The 19,707-nt window shown below is 58.7% G+C and overlaps 2 protein-coding genes across 4 annotated transcripts; one reads left to right on the top strand and one right to left on the bottom strand.

Annotated features, from left to right (window-relative positions):
* The first annotated feature begins 1,204 nt into the window (after positions 1 to 1,204).
* AVPR2 (arginine vasopressin receptor 2) lies at positions 1,205 to 3,897 on the top strand. Of its 2 annotated transcripts, none has more exons than XM_070365956.1 (4): positions 1,205 to 1,487; positions 2,003 to 2,054; positions 2,371 to 3,219; positions 3,379 to 3,897. In XM_070365956.1, exons 2-4 carry the CDS (start codon positions 2,030 to 2,032, stop codon positions 3,582 to 3,584), a joined length of 1,080 nt encoding a protein of 359 aa, XP_070222057.1. In that variant the 5' UTR covers positions 1,205 to 1,487; positions 2,003 to 2,029; the 3' UTR covers positions 3,585 to 3,897. The 2 variants fall into 2 exon arrangements, with proteins under 2 accessions (XP_070222057.1, XP_070222056.1); XM_070365955.1 differs by having other exon boundaries at positions 1,216 to 1,487; positions 2,338 to 3,219.
* Positions 3,898 to 3,919: 22 nt separating this feature from the next.
* On the bottom strand, positions 3,920 to 19,707 carry ARHGAP4 (Rho GTPase activating protein 4). 2 transcript variants are annotated; one of them, XM_070365954.1, is made up of 23 exons: positions 19,549 to 19,683; positions 18,319 to 18,389; positions 15,474 to 15,681; positions 15,205 to 15,367; positions 14,931 to 14,993; positions 14,498 to 14,677; positions 13,771 to 13,899; positions 13,461 to 13,682; positions 9,580 to 9,681; positions 9,261 to 9,452; positions 9,076 to 9,160; positions 8,804 to 8,831; positions 8,482 to 8,584; positions 7,896 to 7,956; positions 7,707 to 7,784; positions 7,491 to 7,625; positions 7,277 to 7,382; positions 6,941 to 7,174; positions 6,778 to 6,851; positions 6,504 to 6,687; positions 6,221 to 6,313; positions 5,921 to 6,035; positions 3,963 to 4,825 (listed from the first exon to the last, which is right to left on the bottom strand). In XM_070365954.1, exons 3-23 carry the CDS (start codon positions 15,677 to 15,679, stop codon positions 4,592 to 4,594), a joined length of 2,787 nt encoding a protein of 928 aa, XP_070222055.1. In that variant the 5' UTR covers positions 15,680 to 15,681; positions 18,319 to 18,389; positions 19,549 to 19,683; the 3' UTR covers positions 3,963 to 4,591. The 2 variants fall into 2 exon arrangements, with proteins under 2 accessions (XP_005909129.2, XP_070222055.1); XM_005909067.3 differs by lacking the exon at positions 18,319 to 18,389 and having other exon boundaries at positions 3,920 to 4,825; positions 19,549 to 19,707.

The following is a 19,707-nucleotide window of genomic DNA, read 5'->3' as shown; positions in this document are numbered from 1 at the left end:
GGTGGAGCATGTGTACAAGCAGTGTGTGAGCGTACTGTGTGCTGTATGAATACTGAACATGATGCGAGTGTGATATGCTGTGTGTGGGTGTGTGGTGTGGGTGTGTGCTGTGTGTGGGCGTGTGCTGCTGTGTAATGTGTGTGTTGTGTGCTGTGTGTGGGTGCATGGTGTGGGTATGTAGTGTGTATGTGTGTGGGTGTGGTTTGTGTGGTGTGTGGTATGTGTGGGTGTGTGCTGTGTGTCCTGTGTGCTGTGTGTGGGTGCGTGGTGTGGGTATGTGGTGTGGATGTGTGTGGGTATGGTTTGTGTGGTATGTGTGTGTGTGGTGTGTGTGTGTGTGTGGTGTGTGGGTATGTGCTGTGTACTGTGTGCAGTGTGTGTGCTGTGTGGGTGTGTGGTGTTTGTGGCATGTGGTGTGTGCTGTGTGTGGTGCGTAAGGTCAGGTGGACCCCCGTCCTAATGTCTCCCTACTGGTGCTGCCAGAGTCCGGCCAGGAGGAGGCCTGGCCTGGGCTATACCCGGGCCTGTTCTGGGAGAGGTGGTTTTGGTCTCTAACCTCGCAGATCAACAGGGAAGATGAACAAACAGGAAGACAGGGCCAATGTCAGCCTGGAGTCAGGCTCCGTGCGGTGTGTAGGCCGCTTCCTGGGGCTGGGCTGGGCCAGCCTGGACTGAGGGAGGTCAGGCACAAGAGGGCTGTCGAGGAGGGGAAATAATGGGCTGGAGGGGAGGGGGTTCTGGAGGCTGAGGAAGCGCAAGGAGGGGGAGATGGGATGTGGGGTACAGAGACAGACAGGTAGCTGTGAAGGGGGGTGGGGTGTCCGGCCTCCCACAGAGCCTCAGGGGAGGGAGCTGGCAGGACCTCACTCCACTGCCTTCTCACCCATCATCTCCGGCCCTCATCTCCGGGAGGCCTAATTGAGGATGGGAGGGGCCTTCACTGGCTGGGGACAAGCCCTCCCTCTGCCTAGTAGGAGCCTCGGGTGCTCGGGTGCTCGGAGAGGAGCCAGAGGAGCCTGTCCCGGCAAAGGGGAGTCAGGCTTTGCCACGAGAAAGCTGTGTGGCACTGAGCCAGTGCGTCTCTGGTCGCAGCTACCCCACTTTGAAAATAAGACACAGTGAACTCGGGGATGGCCCAGAGCTCCGCAGACCCGACATTGTCATAAGGTGGTGTTGGGGGAGCATTGGGGGATAGCGAGGCCCAGCTCAGGAGGGCTCAGGCCTTCTCAGGGGCAGCCTGGGGCCCCAGGGACGGACCTGAGATGGCTTGGGCAGGCCAGGAAGGGAAGCAGAGGAGGCCAGGAGCCTACTTCCCGGTACCAGAGGCCAGGAGGCTCGCGGAGGTGGGGGAGGAAGTCCCCTCCTGAGCTGGTCACTCCCAGAGGACTGGCTGGGGCGGGGCCGCCCATGGAAAGCCGATCTGAGCTCTGGGGCCACCTTTACGCCTGCTGCCGCCCCGCTGCCCAGGAGCCCGGGAGTCCAGCCAGGTAAGGGGGACGTAGCAGCCCTCCTACCCTGCCCCCAGCCCTCCAACGGTTCCCTCTCTGGGCCTCTGTCAGGGCAGGAGGTGGGGGGGTTCTGTATGTCTGCCTTGCTTCTCATGGGCTGCCTGGATGGGTCTTAGGCTGGGTTCGTCCATCTGTCTGATGACCCCTGGTGCCATCTTTCCCGGCCCGGTCGTGGGCGCCAAGGTCCGTGTCTGCCTCAGTGGCCAGACCTCACCAACGTCGATTAGGCTAAGACGTACCCCCCAGGGCCCAGACATGAGAATGAACACACACACACACAGTCAAACACACACAGTCTCACACACACACACACAGTCTCTCTCATACACACACGAGTCACACACACAGTCTCACAGACACACACACAGAGTCACAGGCACAGGCCCCCACCCCACCACCCCGGCCAAGGCTCTAAGGACCCTTATCCAGAGACTCTGTGGAGCACGGCTGGCCCCTTGGGTGGGAGGCTGAGCTCACAACCTCGTCTCCCCCAGGCGCTCAGGACTCCTGCATGCCCTGCCATGTTCATGGCATCCACCACCTCAGGTAAGTTTCCTGTCCCTCGGTGCCCCCAACTCAGCCCGCCTCCCTCACTGGAAAGAGCCGGCCCTCTGGTTCACCTGGGCCTGGGGCTGCCCTTTCCTCCCCACCACATGAGGTTTGAGGTGGTTGCGGGGGTGGGGGGTGTTGGACGACATGTGTTGTGCTGGAAGGCCAGGAGCCGGGAGGGAGGAGGCTGGAGGGAAACAGAGGGCCCAGGTTGACAGTGGCCTGGTGCCCGGGCAGAATAGACTCACTGACTTGGCCCTCTGCCCCCACCTCTGCCCAGCTGTGCCCTGGCACCTCTCTCAACCTACCCCAGCAGGCAACGGCAGTGAAGGGGAGCTATTGACTGCCCGGGACCCGCTGCTAGCCCAGGCAGAGCTGGCCCTGCTCTCCACCGTCTTCGTGGCCGTGGCCCTGAGCAACGGCCTGGTTTTGGGGGCCCTGGTGCGGCGGGGCCGGCGGGGCCGCTGGGCACCGATGCACGTCTTCATCGGCCACCTGTGCCTGGCTGACCTGGCTGTAGCTCTGTTCCAAGTGCTGCCCCAGCTGGCCTGGGACGCCACTGACCGCTTCCGTGGGCCCGATGCCCTGTGCCGGGCAGTCAAGTACCTGCAGATGGTGGGCATGTATGCCTCCTCCTACATGATCCTGGCCATGACGCTGGACCGCCACCGTGCCATCTGCCGCCCCATGCTGGCACACCGCCACGGGGGTGGCACTCATTGGAACCGGCCGGTGCTGCTGGCCTGGGCCTTCTCGCTGCTCTTCAGCCTGCCCCAGCTCTTCATCTTTGCCCAGCGTGACGTGGATGGTAGCGGGGTCCTTGACTGCTGGGCCCGCTTTGCCGAGCCCTGGGGCCTCCGCGCCTATGTCACCTGGATTGCCCTGATGGTGTTTGTGGCTCCTGCCCTGGGTATTGCTGCCTGTCAGGTGCTCATCTTCCGGGAGATTCATGCCAGCCTGGGGCCGGGACCAGTGCCGAGGGCCGGCGGGCCCCGCCGAGGGTGCCGGCCGGGCAGCCCTGCCGAGGGAGCCCGGGTGTCGGCGGCCGTGGCCAAGACCGTGAAGATGACGCTGGTGATCGTCATAGTGTACGTGCTGTGCTGGGCGCCCTTCTTCCTTGTGCAGCTGTGGGCCGCGTGGGACCCGGAGGCACCACGGGAAGGTGCGTGGCGATGGCTGGGGCTGCGGGGCCCACCCAATCCTGGTGCATGTGCACCTTCATCCCCCTCCACCCCCCCAACGCAGCCAGCATGGCCTTCGAGCCTAGGTACGCTGACCTCGAGGCCCCCTCAGCCCCAGCCCCGATTCCCGCCCCACACAGGGCCTCCCTTCGTGTTGCTCATGCTGCTGGCCAGCCTCAACAGCTGTACCAACCCCTGGATCTACGCCTCCTTCAGCAGCAGCATCTCCTCCGAGCTGCGAAGCCTGCTCTGCTGCACTTGGAGGCGCGCCCCGCCCAGCCCGGGGCCCCAAGAAGAGTCATGCGCCACAGCCAGCTCCTTCTTGGCCAAGGACACCCCCTCCTGAGAAATCGGGGTGGCAGCGGGGGTGGGGGTGGGCGCTGCTTTCCTTCTAGAGGCTCCATGGAACTCAGCTGACCGCCTACAAACTGGCTCCACGGGGGCCCGGCCGAGACATGCAGCCAGCCAGTGGAAGTCCTGGGGGCCCAGGGGGCAAAAAAAGGCGGTTGGGCCAGGGGCCATCCTTGCCCCCACCCCGTCTTGTCCCCCTTGGCCTTTCCTTCTGACCTTGCCTCATAAAAACTCCGGCTCGTTTTCCACCTGGTGAGTCTCTTTGGATACTGGGGTACTGGAGAAATGAACACATTTTCAATAGGTTTCCCATATTTTTCTATATTTGCTTCTTTTTGTCCCCCTTTTCTACAAGGATGGTATTTTAAAAAATTCATGCATGTTTATTGCATTAAATGTGGGGGAAGTGCAGAGAGATTCTCAGGCCCCTCCCACACCCACAGACACGTGCATGGATCTGGAACCTACCACACAGGAGACAGGACTTCCAAGATGCAGGTCCCCAAGCCACACAGCCCTGTGCCAAGAAGCCCCAGAAGCTGGGCGCCCCGCCCTCGAGTGCTGGGGGTGCCAAGAGGCTGACCCTGTACCCACCTTCCAACCACCCCCCCGCCCAGCCAGACAGAGAACCGGCTCGCATCTGGGAGTCAATGCACAGGACTTTATGAATGGTTGCCAATGCCTGTCAACCCCCACCAGGCTGGCACCCTCAGCTGAGCAAAGGCACCGCCACCTACTGGCTGTCAAGGGTGACAATCAGCCACGAGCCCTCACACCCAGGGCCAGGAGGGGCCTGCCCCTGCCTTCCTCTGCGGCAGCCTCCCAGAGGGGCCCAAGCCAGAGCAGGGAAGGCAGGGGTGAGCTGGAGCGGCCACTTCCTCCTCTCTGCAGAGGGTCACGAGCAGGTATGCTGGACAGGGCCAAGGAGAAGCAAAGGGTTGGGGGCGCCTGGCCGGTTTTGCCCTGGGCTGGGGCAGGGCCTACAGAGGATGAGGGGGCCCTTCAGTGGGACTTGAAGGGTGAGTCTAGGCCCTGGGGATGGGAGGTCGAGGGTGAGGCTGGGGCACCAGGGCCCCGTGAGAAGCCTTTGTTCTTGCCCAGGCGCCCACAGCCTGGAGGCTTCGGGCTGCGAGGCCCGGGGCTCGAAGAGTTGTTGGTGCCCGGTCCGAGGCCCTGACGGAGGGCGGTCTTCCCCAAGAGCTCCTTAAACACAGAGTCCATGGTCTGTGCCACAGCCTGGCGGAGAGGAGAGAAAGGCAGGATGTTGGCACAAGTGGGCCCCACCTGCCCAGTCGGTCCCCTGCCCCCAGGACAGTGACCTGACCCAGGAGTCAGGCCTGCTGATCCTCTGAACTCCTCTGCCCCCTGAAACAAAGTCCTCAGCCACTGCCTCTGTGGACTGCAGTGATTAGCTCAGCCTTCAAATGGGAGCCCCTCAGGGTGGGCCCTGGGTACCCATCCTCTCCCCACTCTCTCCCTGGCAGAGATCACAGCCACCACCCCCTGGCTTGGGGGGCCCTCAGCCTCTCAAGTGCCCCGACGTCCCAGGCCAGGGCTCCCCCACAGCCCACCTGGCCCAGCCTACCGACCACCTGCCCTGGGGTCTCATGGATGCTCTGCCCCCCAGCCCTGGCCCATCCTCCCCCAGCCACCACACATGTGTGTCCCTGATAACCCCTCTGTCCCCAGTGCCCAGGCCTGGTCGCCAGGCCACACCTGGGACATGGCGGGCTCTCTCACTCTCTGTCCCCAGGCTCACATTGTCCCCCAGGGCTTCTGGCAGTGCCCACCAGGAGCCCACGAAGGGGTTTGCTTGGGCCAGTGGGCACAGCAGGCAGCTGGGTCTCCCCAGGCTGCACCCCACACCAGGGCCCCATCTGGCACCTGCTCTCTGCTCCCCTGTAAGAACCATGACCCCGCCAGGCTCCCCAGTTCACCACCTCCCTCAGCTGCTTTTCCATCTGCCCCTTTCATCTTCTCTGGCTCACAAAGCGCCTGCCATGTTACCACCTGTCACCTAGCCTGGCTCTAGATGCCAGCCTTGAAGCCTGTCCCATGTGCTGCTTCCCACTCATGAACCAAATGTGAGGCCTAAATGTGTGAGTGCTCTCCCCCAGGTCTCCCACTACCTTGCCTCCAGGCCAGTCCCTCCCCACCAAGCTCACCCCCTTACCGGCCTGCCCCTCTCTAGGCTGGGCTCGGCCAGTGTGTCTGCGATCAGGAGGGTCAGACTTGAACCTCAGGCAGGAACAGTGGCTCATAAGGGGAAGCAGAGAACCCACCCCTGGGGAAGTGCACCCCTCTTGCCACATGACTATCCCCAGCGCTCACCTTATCCACCTCCACGTGTCGTTCTGGGGATGCTGGGACCACGCAGGGCCGTCGGTACCCGGAGTGACTCCCAGGGATACCAAGAGGGATCTCGGGTGGGGTGCACGGCTCTGGCCTGCAGGGCACAGACAGGGAGCCTAGAGGGGGCCCTTGGGAGGCCCCGCGCTCCCAGGCAGGGGCTTCTCCCAGCCCAGGGCATGGGAAAGGGAAAGAAACAGCAAAGCTGGTCCCTGGCCGTCCTGCCTCCAGCCTGGGATGGGCAAGCAAGGCGCAGAAGGGGTCTTCCCCGCTCCTGCTCACCTCTGGACGAGCTCCACCATGGGGAGCCCCTCTGAGCTGCTCAGCAGGTCCCCGGCGGCCAGCAGCCCCTGGCCCGCCGCGAGCTTCTCTGCTCTGGAGATGGAAAGACAAGACACTTGGAATGCTTACTCTGGGTTTGGGGTCTGCAGGGCAGAGGGCACAGTGCGGGCCAGCAGCGGTCAGCAAGGCACAGCCTGGGCCTGCGGAACCTGGGACTTGGCATGCAGGAGGGGCTGGAAGCCCGGGGGTGGGGGGGGGCTGGAAGGAGAGCCTCCAAACTCACCCCGCAGGCAGAGTGATATACTTGTGGGGGATGAGCCCCCGTGCCCCCGCGTGCTCGCCCCGCCACCAGTCGCCTGAGGCCCGCTCGTGCAGCCGCAAGATGTCCCCGCGCTGGAAGGTCAGCTCCTGGGCCGTGCGGCCTGTGTATGCAAAGCAAGCCACGGCCTCCACGACACCCTCCTGGTCTGGGGAGGAGAAGAGATGCAAGTGAGGTGGCGGGGTGGCGTGGATGCCCTGGCCAGGGACCCCATGGGGCTGTCCTTCCCCACCCCTACCCTCCTCCTGGGCTGAGGTCCCCGGCTCCAGCTCCAACTCGTTGTCCCCCGTCGGGCCCTCCAACTGGGCATCCCTGTAGTCCAGAGAAGAGTGAGGTGGCTGAGCATCCTCAGGGTGCCCCCTGAAGCCAGTCTCTCTCTCCTGGCGGCACCAAGAGCCTACCCCAAGCAGCTGGCAGAAGGTGGTGCCATGCACTTCTCATAGATGGGGCCGGGCAGCTGGGCCGGGGCCGGGAAGACCCGTCCAGGCTGGATGATGAGGGTCTGCACCAGCTGGTTGACACGGCCTTGCAAAGCCACTGGGTCCTGCCCAGCAGGGACGGGCAGCAGCGTCGGCCCAAAGCACACGGCCAGGTTGTAGGGGTCCATCATGTTCTCATCACTGTACTGGGCCAGGCTGGGGGTACAGACAGGTCATAGGCACGGAGCTCCCGGCTCGGCATCACCACACCCCAACCTGGGATGCCCGCGCTCCCCCCCATTCCCCAGAAGCACTCACTGGTTGAGGAAGGTGAAGAGGTACCGCAAGACCACCAGCACGGGTCCGGGCAGCCGGGCCAGGAGGCCAGCCACGTGCTCCACCCGCTCGGCCACAGCCTCCAGCTCTGCAGACAAGGCCATCACCCCAGGGAGAAGCCATGAGCCCGGGCAAGGTGGCCACTAGGGAGTGGGGAGCCCCCCACCCCCACCCCACCCCCAGGCCCCTGGCTCACCTGCAGAAGCCAGCAGCTCTCCAAACAGGTCTGGTGGGAATATGGGGGGCTGCAAGCTCCGGAAGTAGAGTTTCAGCACGCCCGCCACCGAGTCCAGGTCATGGGCAGTGCAGCCCTCCACCAGCGGGTCCTCTCCTGGGAGGGGGCGAGGAGAGAGGCCTGTGACACCGGCTCTCCCAGCCTCCCCACCCTCCGCCCCACCTCACCAGTCCCCACCTCTCTCAAAAGCATCACGGATCTCCGAGATCTGGGGCTGGGCGCCCGACACCCGGAAGATGCCCTCATGCTGCAGGCCTGTGGGAGGATGGAAAACTGGTGGGCACCAAACCTCCTCCCCGCCCCTGCCCCTCCAATCTTGCGAGGGGCCAGGCAGGCCAGAGGCGGGAGGCCCCAGATCTCACTCACCATTGAGGTTAATGAAGCGGACACAGCTCTCCACCACCAGGGGCACGGGCTGGCCTGAGCTCTGTGGACAAGGACAGAGAGAGTGCCCTCCACGGTGGGTATGGCACGGCACACCCTGCCACTCACTCATTTTCATTTTGTCTTAATGCATTCTGTAGTCAGAAACAAGGCTAGGGAGATGTATGCCCAGTGGGGAGGGGGTGTCTGATCCCTGGTGCCGTGCCTGACATTTTATCTGTTTCCTGCTATGGAGTGGAAATGCCACCCAACTCTCTCTGCTGACCTCAAATCAAGCAATATCATGAACCTCGGGTTTGTTCACTTAAATAACCTGCTGATTCTTCTGAACGGTGAGAGACTGAATCACATCATCTCAAACAATAGTGTCATTTCTCCTTTTCTGATCTCTGGTGCTTTCCTGACTTCCCTCCCTAGCAAGCATCCCAGAAGTGGGGCCTGCGGGTATCCGTGCTCCTGGTAAGTCCTCAGCTCGTGGTAACTCGTTTGGGTTCACAGGGGCCCCAGGGCTGGAGGTACGGCTGAAGCAGGAAGGGGCCTGCACTCAGTTGAAGGGTAAGGCAAGTACCTGGATAAACTTCTCCATGTCTCCCCCGAAGAGTTTCTGGTTATACTGGGAGCTGGGGCGGGGGGCACGGCTCTTCTGGAGTTTTCTCTGTGTGTACTGGGTCCTGTCGCGGTGAACAGGAGCTGCCTCTGAGGGGAGCAGGCCTGGACACTAGGCTGCCTGGACCCCCCAGCCCAGCCCAACTGGATGCTGGGGCTCGCAAGTTATTCCAGAACCCTCTGGGCAAAATAAGTAGGAAACTAAGGCCACCGAGGAACAAGCAGAGGGGAGGTGGGGATACCATGGGTCCTCAGGACAAACTGGTCCCTCTCGAAGGACTCACCAAGTCACCTCCCGGTCTTCCTTGTCACCTGGGAAGGAGAAAGGGTTGGTGTGCCTCTTGGGCCAGGAGGTTTCTCGGCACGTGGCAGAGGAACAGGGCAGCCTACAGGTAAGGGCAGCCTCAGGACAAAGAGCAGGATGGGGGCTGAGACCCTGGCTGGCTTCCTTCCTGTGTGCCCAGCACCCTCTCTGGCCAGGGAGAGGCTGCAGGAGGAGAGCCACACCATGGCTGGGCTGCTCCAGGCCCTGGGGGTGGCGAGGCAGGGGGCCCACCTCGCTGGATGGCGTCCTGCAGTTTCTCATGCTTGGCCTGCAGCTTGGCAAGGATACTCCGTCCACTCAGGTACTCCTGGAGTTTCTGCCAAGCCCCCGGAAGAGCCCAGGGCTTTAGTCCTAGCCCTGCCCTCCCTGGCCCCCACCACCCCACCCGCCCTCCTGGTCCAGCACCACCTCCCCACCGTGATGTAGAAGGTCTCAGTCTCCTGCTGCTGGCCCCGCCGCCGGCCAGCCTGCCGAGCCCCCGGGTCCGAGCTGGTGGACTTGAGGGACTCGGTGGACAGGCTGGCCTGGAAGGAGTCGAGCATGTCGCTGTCTTCTGACGCCACCACCTCCAGCAGGGCCTGCAGTGTGGCCTTCAGCGTCTTATTCACCTTGGGAGGAGATGGCACCCAGGCAGGAAGAAATGGGGGAGAGACAAAGAACAAGGAGGTCGAGTCAGAAGGAAGGGGAAAAGGAGATCACAACCATCTGGCTCCGTGTGTCTAGGCCACCCCGTACCTCCTCTGTCTCGATGGTCTGGCGGTCCAGGCGGCTCTGGATATTCTGGGCTCTGGGTAGAATCTCATCCCGCAGCTCCATCTCAACCTGGATCTCAGCAACCTGCAGGGTGCAGCATTGGGTAGGGGGGCAGTTAGGGCTGCACCTGAGACACCGGGGTGGGCTGTGCAGCAGGTGCAGAGGTTTCTGGGGCTGATTTTCACTGCCTCAGGGGCTACTGCAGAGGGTCACCAGCCTTGACACCTGGTCCAGCCAGATCTGAAGCAAGGACCCCTTCTGAGAGGAAGGCAGTGTACACTCCTGAGCACTGAGACTCATGCATGGATGTACTTGCAGTGCTACTCATAATAGCCCAAAGGTGGAAGCACCCCAAGTGTCCAGCAGCTGATGGGTGGATACGCAAAGGGTGGTGTCTCTATGTAGAATATTATTCAGCAGTAAAAAGGGAGGAAATTCTCATACATGTTTCAACATGGGTGAACCCTGAGGACATTATAATCAGTGAAATAAGCCTTTTGTAAAAAAAAAAAAAAACAGGACAAAAAGTATAAGACTACTTATATGAGGTGCCTAGAGCAGTCACGGAGAAGGCAATGGCACCCCACTCTGGTGCTCTTGCCTGGAAAATCCCATGGATGGAGGAGCCTGGTGGCCTACAGTCCATGGGGTCGCTAAGAATCAGACACGACTGAGCGACTTCACTTTCACTTTTCACTTTCATGCACTGGAGAAGGAAATGGCAACCCACTCCAGTGTTCTTGCCTGGAGAATCCCAGGGACGGGGGAGCCTGATGGTCTGCCGTCTTTAGGGTTGCACAGAGTCGTACATGACTGAAGCTACTTAGCAGCAATGAAATATTTCTATCCAGGCTCTAGGAAACGCTGACGTGAGAAGACCCACCCCCCTCAAGCCCACATAATGGGCAGATCACGAGAAACTGACTCTTTGGAAAGGATAAATCAGAGACTAGTCCTGATGAGCAGGCACAGCAGCCACCACCATCTGTGCCTCGGCGTGGACCTGTCAGACATAAGGAACGTCACAGAGCATCAGCATCACACAAAGCCACTCTCTGGCCATGGCGGCTGAAGATAAAAACAAGATCACCTCATCAGCACATCCGAGCACGGACCAGAACAAGAACTTTGTCCAAGCCACAAAAATTACCAAACTTCCCGCTGGCCCGGCTAGAGTGCCGGGCGTTTCCCTCCTCGCTAATGACTGCTCTAGCCTCTTTCTACCCACCTCCGCCCTGTCTTCTTGAGAAGATTTATCAAGACACAGAATCAGAGTCACCCCTGCCTCCTGACAGCATCCAAGTGAGAGCCGAGCCCCTCCCCCAAGTCCTTGAAGTTCTTTCCAGCAGCTGAGACACCTCCAGTTCCCCGTGCTGAAAGCGAGCATCACAGAACATTCCAAGTCCCTACCCAGCCACCCTGTGGGGAAAACCACTGTTGACAAGCTCTTCTCACACATACCAAATACCTAATCTATCTCTCAGTGCCTCCTCGGGAATAGGAACTGACAGCCAAGAACTGGCAGCAATTTGAGGGATAGCTCTAAAGTAGAAGACATAGGGACGTCCCTGGTGGTCCAGTGATTAAGACTTTGCCTTCCAATGCACAGAATGCAGGTTTGATCCCTGGTCAGGGGGCTAAGATCCCACATGCCTCAAGGCCAACAAACAAAATACAAAACAGAAGCAATACTCTAACAAATTCCATAAAGACTTTAAAAATGGTCCACAAAAAAAAATCTAAAAAAATTAAGTGGAAGACAGAGATCAATGCAAGAAAACAGAAAAAATGTAGGGGACATGGGAATATCAAGAAAAATGATAAACATTTCAGAAAAATTTGAGAATATACTGTATCCATGAAATAAGAACAAAGGGCTATTTTAAATAAGAACATGTAAAACAAACCAAAACTGTTTAAAAAAACTTATGAAAGTAAATTTTTAAGAAAAATTAAAAAGGGGTGGGCAGAGATAAGTCAAAAAAGTCTCTAAGAGAACAGAATTAAAAGGTATAGTGATGGGACTTCCCTAGTGGCCCAGTGGTTAAGAATCTGCCTTCCAATGCAGAAGATTTGGGTTCAATCCTTGGTCTGAGAACTAAGATCTCACATGTATGCAGTGCTGAGTCCTCGAGCTCTGGAGTCCACATGCCACAAGTAGAGAAAGCTCTTTCATGCCACAACTAAAGACACAATGCAGCCAAATAAACATTTTAAATACACCTATATAGTATTAATAAACATAAAAGTTGTAGTGATGAGAAATAGGAAAGATAAAAGATAACGAAATTAGACAACCCATGAAGTTCAATATCTAATTACAAGAATTCTTGAAAGCAAGCACAAAGAAAATTAATGGACGGAAATTACCAAAGGAACAATATGAGCTCAAAACCTTACGACTTAAGTTTCTGTACTGACAAAGCCCACAGGTGGCCCAGCACCATGAAGGCAAAAGGATCCCCAAGGCATATCATTATAAAATTGTACATGAGGGAAAGGGACTATCCTAAAAGCTTCAACGAGAAAAATTACAGGTGACAGACAACAGTGCAGAAATCAGAACGGCAGCTGAACTTCTCACCCACAATACTACTGAAAGCTTGGAGGGATACTTTGAACATTCCAAAAAGAAAATGCTTTTCAACCTTGACTTCTACACCCAGGTAAACTACCAACCAATTTCAAGAACAGAATACAGGCATTTTTTTTCAGACAGTCTAAGTCAGGAAAGTATGTAGGAAGATGTCTGTGAAAACAAGGTAATAAAACAAAACAGAGGAAGACACGTGATCTGGGATGCAGAGGGTCTAATGCAGGGATGCTCAGGACAATGGGGAAAGAAAGGTCCTGGACTGTGCTGGCCTAGAAGTCAATCAAGGCCTACAAGCTGAGACTGCATGGCTCCACAGCAGGGCTCTGAAGAGAAAAGATTGCCTGATATGGTGGAGACAGACGGTGGTGATGTGGGGTGGAGCCTTAATCGTCCATGGAAGGGGATTGTAGGGCCTCTGACAAGCTGCAAAGCACAAGCAGCACCTGATGCATTGTCTGCAGCAGCAGCAGCAGCTAGAAGACTGGGAAGTGGCTGCATCTGGGGAGTGGGAATCAGGAACAGGAAGGGTGGGTCAGAGAAGGGAGGTGTGCCCTTGAATGCCTTGAGTAACATTTGACTTTATCAGATATGACTTCGGTCAAAATACAAATGAAATAAGCAAAAAAAAAAAAAAAAAAGAAAAAGGTCAGTGGAACCCCAGTGTACATTACAATCCAGTGTAATCCCAGTCCATGCTCATGAGGATAAACTGGTAAAGGAGAGTACAGCTCAGAGATGCATAAAAAGGTGCCCTAGTGAGGAATTCCCTGGAGGTCCACTGCAGGGGGCACAGGTTCTATTCCTGGTTAGGGAACTAGGGTCCCCCATGCCACATGGTGTGGCCAAAAAAGAAGATGCCTAGTTATATGCTAGTGTTTGCATGGTTTCTTTCCCTCCCAAGTTTGCATTGTGAAATGTCTAAAGCACACAGAACCACCAAAAGAACAGTATACAGGTAGCTGTCTACCACCAACAAGCCGGCCTCAAAATTGCTGCCATGCTGGCTATGTTTGCCCTTGTGGGGGATGTTGTGTTCACTAGTTGTACCACAGAAGTGGGTTGGGGAGGTCTGCTTGCTTCAGTGCAAGTGCAGAAACTCCAGAACCCCATTTGCCTTGAGGCCACTGCACAAGGGTCTGAGAAGTAAGTGGCATTCAAGAGGTTTGAGGTCTCAGCAAAGGGAAGGAAATCCATTCCACTCAGCTACCATCACAGTGAAGATCGGAACACAAAGCCATTTTCCTGAAGGCTGGGCAGAGACCCTCACCTCATCCCCCTCATGGGGCTGGTAGTCGAAACGCAGCGGGGGACAGAAGGCGATAGCGTGCACCTCCAGCACCTTGGCCTTGTCACCTATGGGATCCAGGGCATCCACGGCCTCCTCCAGGCTGCCCAGGCCCTGCATCTGGGAGGCTTGGATGCGGCTTTCCGCAGCCGTGTAGCTCCGGAGCACTTGGCCCAGGGCCAGGTGGAATCCTGTGTCACAACACTGGGGAACAAGCGAGGACACGGCTTGGGAGGGCTCAGGGCACGGGCGCCCGGACACCTCCGGACCCCTCCCCACACCCCACACTCACATCCATCAGGTCCATGACGTCTCGCAGGTAGTAGTTGCTGACGGCGGCGTTGACGCTGGCCAGGCTTAGCAGGTACTCATTGCGAGCCTTTGTACACTTGAGTTTGTGCTCCAAGAACTTGGCGTGACGCTGCTCAGGATCACATGAGCCCCCGGGTCATCCACATGGCCGAATACCCCAGCCCTGCCTCCTGTGTACCCACCACCCTCGACACACACTCCCCACCCCTCCCTTCCCCATTTGGACAGCTCCCCCACTATCCCACTGGGCTCCTCAAACTATGTAGCCCAGAAGTTGAAAGATTCTTTATTCCTAAACCCTGCCAGCCTCCACTTCCCCATCCTTCCTTCGGGGACCACCTAGAACATGCGTCCTCCCTGCTGATCACTCGGCCCCCCCATCCAATGTGTCCCCTCACTCCTCTAAGATCTCCCAGCACCGTATGAGGCGAGGATGGGTGGGAGGTAGGACCCCCAGGCTTGGGATCGCTCTTTTGCCAGCTGGGTTTGCACGGAGGGGAGCATGTGGGCTGTCCTGGACCTAGAGGCCGTTCTCCTGCCCCCTGTGTCTACCAACTGAGCCTGGGGAGCCCCCCACCCCAAGAGCCAGCCCTGCTTTCCTGATGCACACACCACCTCCCTGCAGGGCCCAGTGAGGGTTGAGGACGTGAAAGGACAAAGGACAAAGCCAGAGCCTTTGGACACAGACAGGTGCCCCCCAGGCCCACCTTCTCCACCAGCCGCCCTCCCTTCTTGACAGAGCCTTTGCGGAGGGGCCCAGACTCGGTGCTGGTGGTGGTGGCGGTGGCACTTCGGCCTGCCCGCTTCTCCTCCTGCCGCTCGGCTTCACGGAGTTTGGCCTCAGCACTCAGGCTCTCCGTGTGGTAGACCTGATAGGTCTTCTTGGCCTGCAGGGAGGCCCGAGGCCAGGCAGGCCTGCTCAAGGCCGTGGCCACAGGCAGCCTGCCCCATCCTCCTCCCAGCCCATCTGGGACTTGGGCCTTGAGCACTTGGCCCAAGCACTCAGCACCCGGGGCAGGGAGAAAGGGCCCGGCTTACGATCCCCGAAACCCAGGTCTCTCCCAGGCACCTGATCCTTCTCCCTGAGCCTGGCCCCGGGAGAGGTGAGGTGACGGCCTCCCTGTAATCGCAGGCTCTCACCATCTGAAGCTCTGACACCACCTCCAGGAGCTCCTCTTGCAGCTGTTGCTCCAGATCCTTACTCTGGGGAGGAGGCGAGCTGAGTGCCACCCTGCCCCAGGGCAACACCCACATCCATCCCGCCAGCCCTCAGCTCAGCACTCCAGGCTCCCACCAGCTCCCCCTGGCCTCCAGGGCCTTCCCGTTCCTGACACTTGGGCTTTGAGCATCCACGGGCTGCCCTCGCTGGATCCTGGGGTCTGCCCGCCTCCCGGGCCCAGGGCAGGGGTCTTGCCTTCTTGACCAGGCGCCCCACATCCTCGGCAATGTAGCTCAGGCGCTGGGCCAGGGCCCCGCCCAGCACCTCGCTGAGAGCTGTGCTTTCCCGGCTCTGCTGCCGAGTCTGCTGCAACAACACAGCCCAGCAGTGCAAGGGCGACAGCAGGGACGGCTCCTTCCTGGGGGTGGGGGGGTGGAGATCGGGGCTCAGACCGACCAGGAGTGGGCGTCGGGCCTCCCCTCCCCCCACCTTGGCCATCCCAGCTGCCTGGCCCCAGGACCCACCGGAAGCTCTGGTGCTCCCGACTGCTGCCCCCGAGGCGGCCTCCACGGCCGGAGAATCGCTCTACCAGCTTGTCGAGGCCCCGGGAGTACTCAAGCTCAACCTCGGCGCGGCGCCGCATGAACTCAGCCAGCTCCTGCAGCAGCTCCCGTCGAAGTTCGCCCTGCAGCTCCAGGCAGCGCAGTTGCTCACCCAGTTGCCAGCGCATCTCTGCAGGGTGGGAGGGCAGCTCAGGCTGGGGCTGTGGGGCCCCTGAGTCCGGGGAGGTGATGCTGGCCCCGGGGGGAGAGGGGCCAGTACCGGGCTCAGCAGTCCAGCTGGGCTCCGGGCAGGCCTGAGGAAATGGACCTCCGAGCGGAAGCTAAGGGGAACCAGCCAGGTGGGCTAGGGCCCAAGGAACAGAAAGGCCATTCACGGGACCATGGGCCAGGGCTAAGACGGAGTGGGGCCCATCCCGGCCAGGCATCAGTCACGTGGCCTTCCCATGATTCCCTGCTTCCCAGAAAGCCCCCAGTAACTTCCCCTGCCATTTGCGGTCCCTGAGGTGCCCAGGACTCCAGGAAGGGCAGCCTCTTCGATAAACACAGGGACGCATGGGGCTGCACAGGGCTGCACAGGGCTGGGGCGGCCACGGCATTCTTGCCAAACTTGCTGTGAAGTTGCGGCCTCGGGAACTGGAAACCCAGCCCTCGGCCCCCAGGAGAAAGGGCGGCCCCACTGCAAGGGCCAGGCCGGCCGGTGGGGGCTGACCAGTGACAGGACTGAGGCAATGGGGCTGATTTCTGTTCCCAGTACCGACTCCTGATGACCCAACTCCAGGGCACCCCCAACACTCTCAGCAGAGAGCCACACCCAGGGTCCCCACACTGCTGGCTTGTGACATCTTATCACTGGCTTGATTTGGCAATGCCACTTTCTCCACAGAGACCCAAATCAAAGAACCACCTCAATGAGAATGACGAGCTTAAGTAAGCCATTGGCAAGCCCTGGGCATCCCAGGGACAGAAGCCCTGTATCTTGGCTTCTGGCAAGTACAGTCACCCCTGTACTAACAGCTGTCCAGATGCCGGGGGTGGGGAAGGGGCATTAACTGATGTCTTCATTCAGCAGAATGTTGATTATACACCAGTGGGTCTAGACTCAGAGACATACTTCCTGCCCTCCTGGAGCAGGGATAGGAACAGTGTGGGTGGGGGGAACAGCAGGGGAACAAGGGGTGACAACGCAGAGCAGGAGGTGGCAGCAGGGAGGGGTTCTTTTAGAGGAAGGTGGTCAGGAACAAGCAGCTTTGGAACACAGAGCTGAAGGAAGTGACAGAGGGGCCGTGGAGACATCCAGGGGAAGAATGTTCAGACAGACGGCACTGTGAAGGCTGTTGCAGGCAGCATGGCTGAAGAGAGCCGTGCCGGTGAGGGGCGGCAGGGAGAAGACGGCAAGGGAGAGGGCAGCCACAGCAGTGGAGCCATAGGGTCCTGCTTTGCTCTCAGGGCCCACTTGGGCCCTCAGAGCCTGGGCAGGGGTCAGGTGACAAAGGAAAAGTGCCCAGCCCCAGTGGCCACTACTGCACCCATCTAGGCAATAGAAAATTGGGGGTTTCGACCAAGAGCCAGAATTAGAGGAGGCAGGAAGTGGCAGGACCCAGGGTGGCTGTGGGTAAGGACTCAGTACTGGTACACTTGGGATTTCTGTCCCATCAGTGCCATCCCAGGGGGGTCTGTGGAGCCTGCGGCAGCCTCCATGGGTCCTGCTTGCCCAGCACTCCCATCTCCTCCTCTGATTTCCCATTGGAGAAGGTCCCTTTCCTACTCTCAACCCCTGGGTCTGTCTCCCTGGCTCCAGGTACCCCAGCTGTGGCCCCTTCCCCCCACTCCACTGCTGGGACTAGCTCAGTGATAGGCCTGGGGGCCACCAAGCCTATGCTTTCACTGCAAACACTGAATGGGAGCACTCTCTTTCCACCTAAGAGTCAAGCTGGGTTAATGGAAGCCTGGGTGGGTGGGACTGCTTCCTGATGGTGAAACCAACGCCGTTTCCTTACACTGTCTGAGGCCTGGCCCCAGGGGCCGACTCAACTCCATAGGCCGCTTGGAGTGGGCTCTCAGCCACTTGGAATCATGAGACTATTCACTGAATCATGGTAACATTTCTTCGGATAAAAGTCAATTTCATTTGATTCCAAGAAAGAGCTGAGATGTCCTGGCTTGCCCCGCTGTCCACTGGCATCTGCTCACCTTCCTGGAACAATAGTTCCCTGGGGACCTATCATAAGTGAGTAGTGCTCGCCGGGCCAGCACACCAAAATGTTCATTTCTTCTTCAGTGCAACCAAGCCTTGGCTGAGATCCAGCAGACCTGGTGTCAAGCAGACAAGAGTCGGCAGGGTCTGAGCACAGCTGGCACCTACCTAAATCCCCAGGCTCTAGGCCACAGCAGCATCCGCTCTCAGATCTTAGCTGAGGTGTACTCATCAGGGAACCCTTCCCGACTTCCCCATAAACTAGGCTGGCCCTCTTCCCATCTCCTTTCTGGACATCTGCGCTTTTCTTTTACAGTGGTTTTCATCATAATTGAAACAAGTTGTGTGATAAGTTGTTTACTATATGTCTCCTCCACTGTGAGCCATATGAGAGCAAGGATGGCTTCTCGTGCGCTCCTCGCTGTATCTTCAGGGCCTGGCAGAGAACCGACGCATACAAAACATCTGTCAAAAGGATGGAATCCATGTCTGCTTGCATTGCAGAGCCAGGACTGGGCCCCAACAACATTTCCTGTGAGCGAGGCATTCAGTCTCACTTCTGCTGACAAGCAAAGCAGAAAAGACAGCCTCCCAAACCATGACTGTGCTGACCTTTCAGAATTTCGGGTGTTGAGATACTGATCCTCTTTTTGTAGCACAGTAGGAAGTTTCTTTGGCGGGGGCTGGAGAGCGGAGGAGATGGGAAACAGAAGCTCAAGTCATTAGACGCCCACAGCAGGCGACGAACATCTAAAGACAGCTTTGCTCAAAGCCCAATCTTTTTGGTGTGAGTGAACTGACACATATCTGCCGACTGAAGGGTTTCCAAAGTCCTTCAGCTTCATGACGTTTGGGGGATACAGGCTGGGATTGCTCTCTCCATCTGAGGGATGATGCAGCAAGGCCTGGAGAGCTGGCTCGCCATGCTCAGTCACATCAAGCTGGGTCTGGACAGCAGCCCACCTTTACCAGACAGGAAGGACTCGTGCACACTTTAGTGCAAATTGTTTGTATCGCAGAATTACATTGGACTCTCCACCTCTGGACTGGAAGGACATTCGAGGTTCATTTTCTTACACCTCCTAGGACCTATGGTGCTGTGTGACCATGAGCACACTCTGAGCTGCGTCTCCTTCATCAGTAAAATCGAGTGATTGAGACACCAGGAAACTGCTGGTGCTTGGATGTGGCTTTCTTCCCTTTGCGAGAGCCACCACACCCTGAATAAGACCCGGAGACAAGCTGTCGACTAAGTTTGCAAGACTCATTTGCATGCGATTTGCACAGAGTGTTTATCAGAACCCAAAGAGGTCTGCTCTGCAGTCCTCCATTCGCTGTGCCAGCTGGACCCAGAGTGGCCTTCAACTCGGAACCACCGCAGGGCCCAAAGAAGGGCAACCGGGACTGGGCTACAGGACTGGAGTGGTCTTAGGGTAAAATCATCACTAATCCACCCATTTGAAGCCCCCAGACCCCCTTACCCAGCCCCCTTCAGCAAAGTCAAGGTGTTCCACTTTCTGGTGGCTAGAATGCCACTTTTTGAGGGAAACCAGGTGCCCCCCTTTCCTCCTCGGGCTCCTGAGGGGCAGGGAGAACCTAGGAGAGCAGAGCTACCAGGACAGGAATGGAGGGAAGGAGGAAGGAAGTGGGACCAGTGGCGGTTGAGGCCGAAGGGGCGTGAGGAGGCGGGCAGGGGGCTCGGGTTCCCTCCCTCAGCCTGCTCCGGAGGTTGCTGGGGGTAGGCCGCGAGCCCCGGGCCAGCAGCCAGCACATTGCAGGGTCTCCCACGACCTTTGGGGTCTCCGCAGGGAAATGGGCCAGGAGCACCCAGTGCCCTCTCACCTTTGACCTGCGCCTCATAGTCAGCCTGCGGCCCTCGCTCTCGGCGTAGCTTCCCATGCGTGGCCATGACCGCCGGGCGGCCGCGCCGTTGAGCCCGGCTGCTCCCACGCGGCCTCGAGCGGGCCAGGCGCGGGGACCCGCGGGCCAGCAGCCAGCACC

This window comes from Bos mutus, chromosome X, assembly GCF_027580195.1.
Source record: "Bos mutus isolate GX-2022 chromosome X, NWIPB_WYAK_1.1, whole genome shotgun sequence".
Taxonomy (NCBI): Eukaryota; Metazoa; Chordata; class Mammalia; order Artiodactyla; family Bovidae; genus Bos; species Bos mutus.
Note: the sequence above shows the minus strand (reverse complement) of the source record. Positions and strands in the feature narration are given on the sequence as shown.

Excerpts from the sequence above, each read along its gene's own strand:
- ARHGAP4 (XM_005909067.3), bottom strand. The coding sequence starts at position 19,615 with ATGGCCACGCATGGGAAGCTACGCCGAGAGCGAGGGCCGCAGGCTGAC. Across the intron at positions 13,683-13,770 it reads ACGTCATGGACCTGATGGAT|TGTTGTGACACAGGATTCCA; the intron begins GTGAGTGTGGGG and ends CTTGTTCCCCAG. Across the intron at positions 9,682-13,460 it reads AGCCCCATGAGGGGGATGAG|GTTGCTGAGATCCAGGTTGA; the intron begins GTGAGGGTCTCT and ends TGCACCCTGCAG.
- AVPR2 (XM_070365955.1), top strand. The coding sequence starts at position 2,030 with ATGTTCATGGCATCCACCACCTCAG. Across the intron at positions 2,055-2,337 it reads CATGGCATCCACCACCTCAG|CTGTGCCCTGGCACCTCTCT; the intron begins GTAAGTTTCCTG and ends ACCTCTGCCCAG. Across the intron at positions 3,220-3,378 it reads CCCGGAGGCACCACGGGAAG|GGCCTCCCTTCGTGTTGCTC; the intron begins GTGCGTGGCGAT and ends CGCCCCACACAG.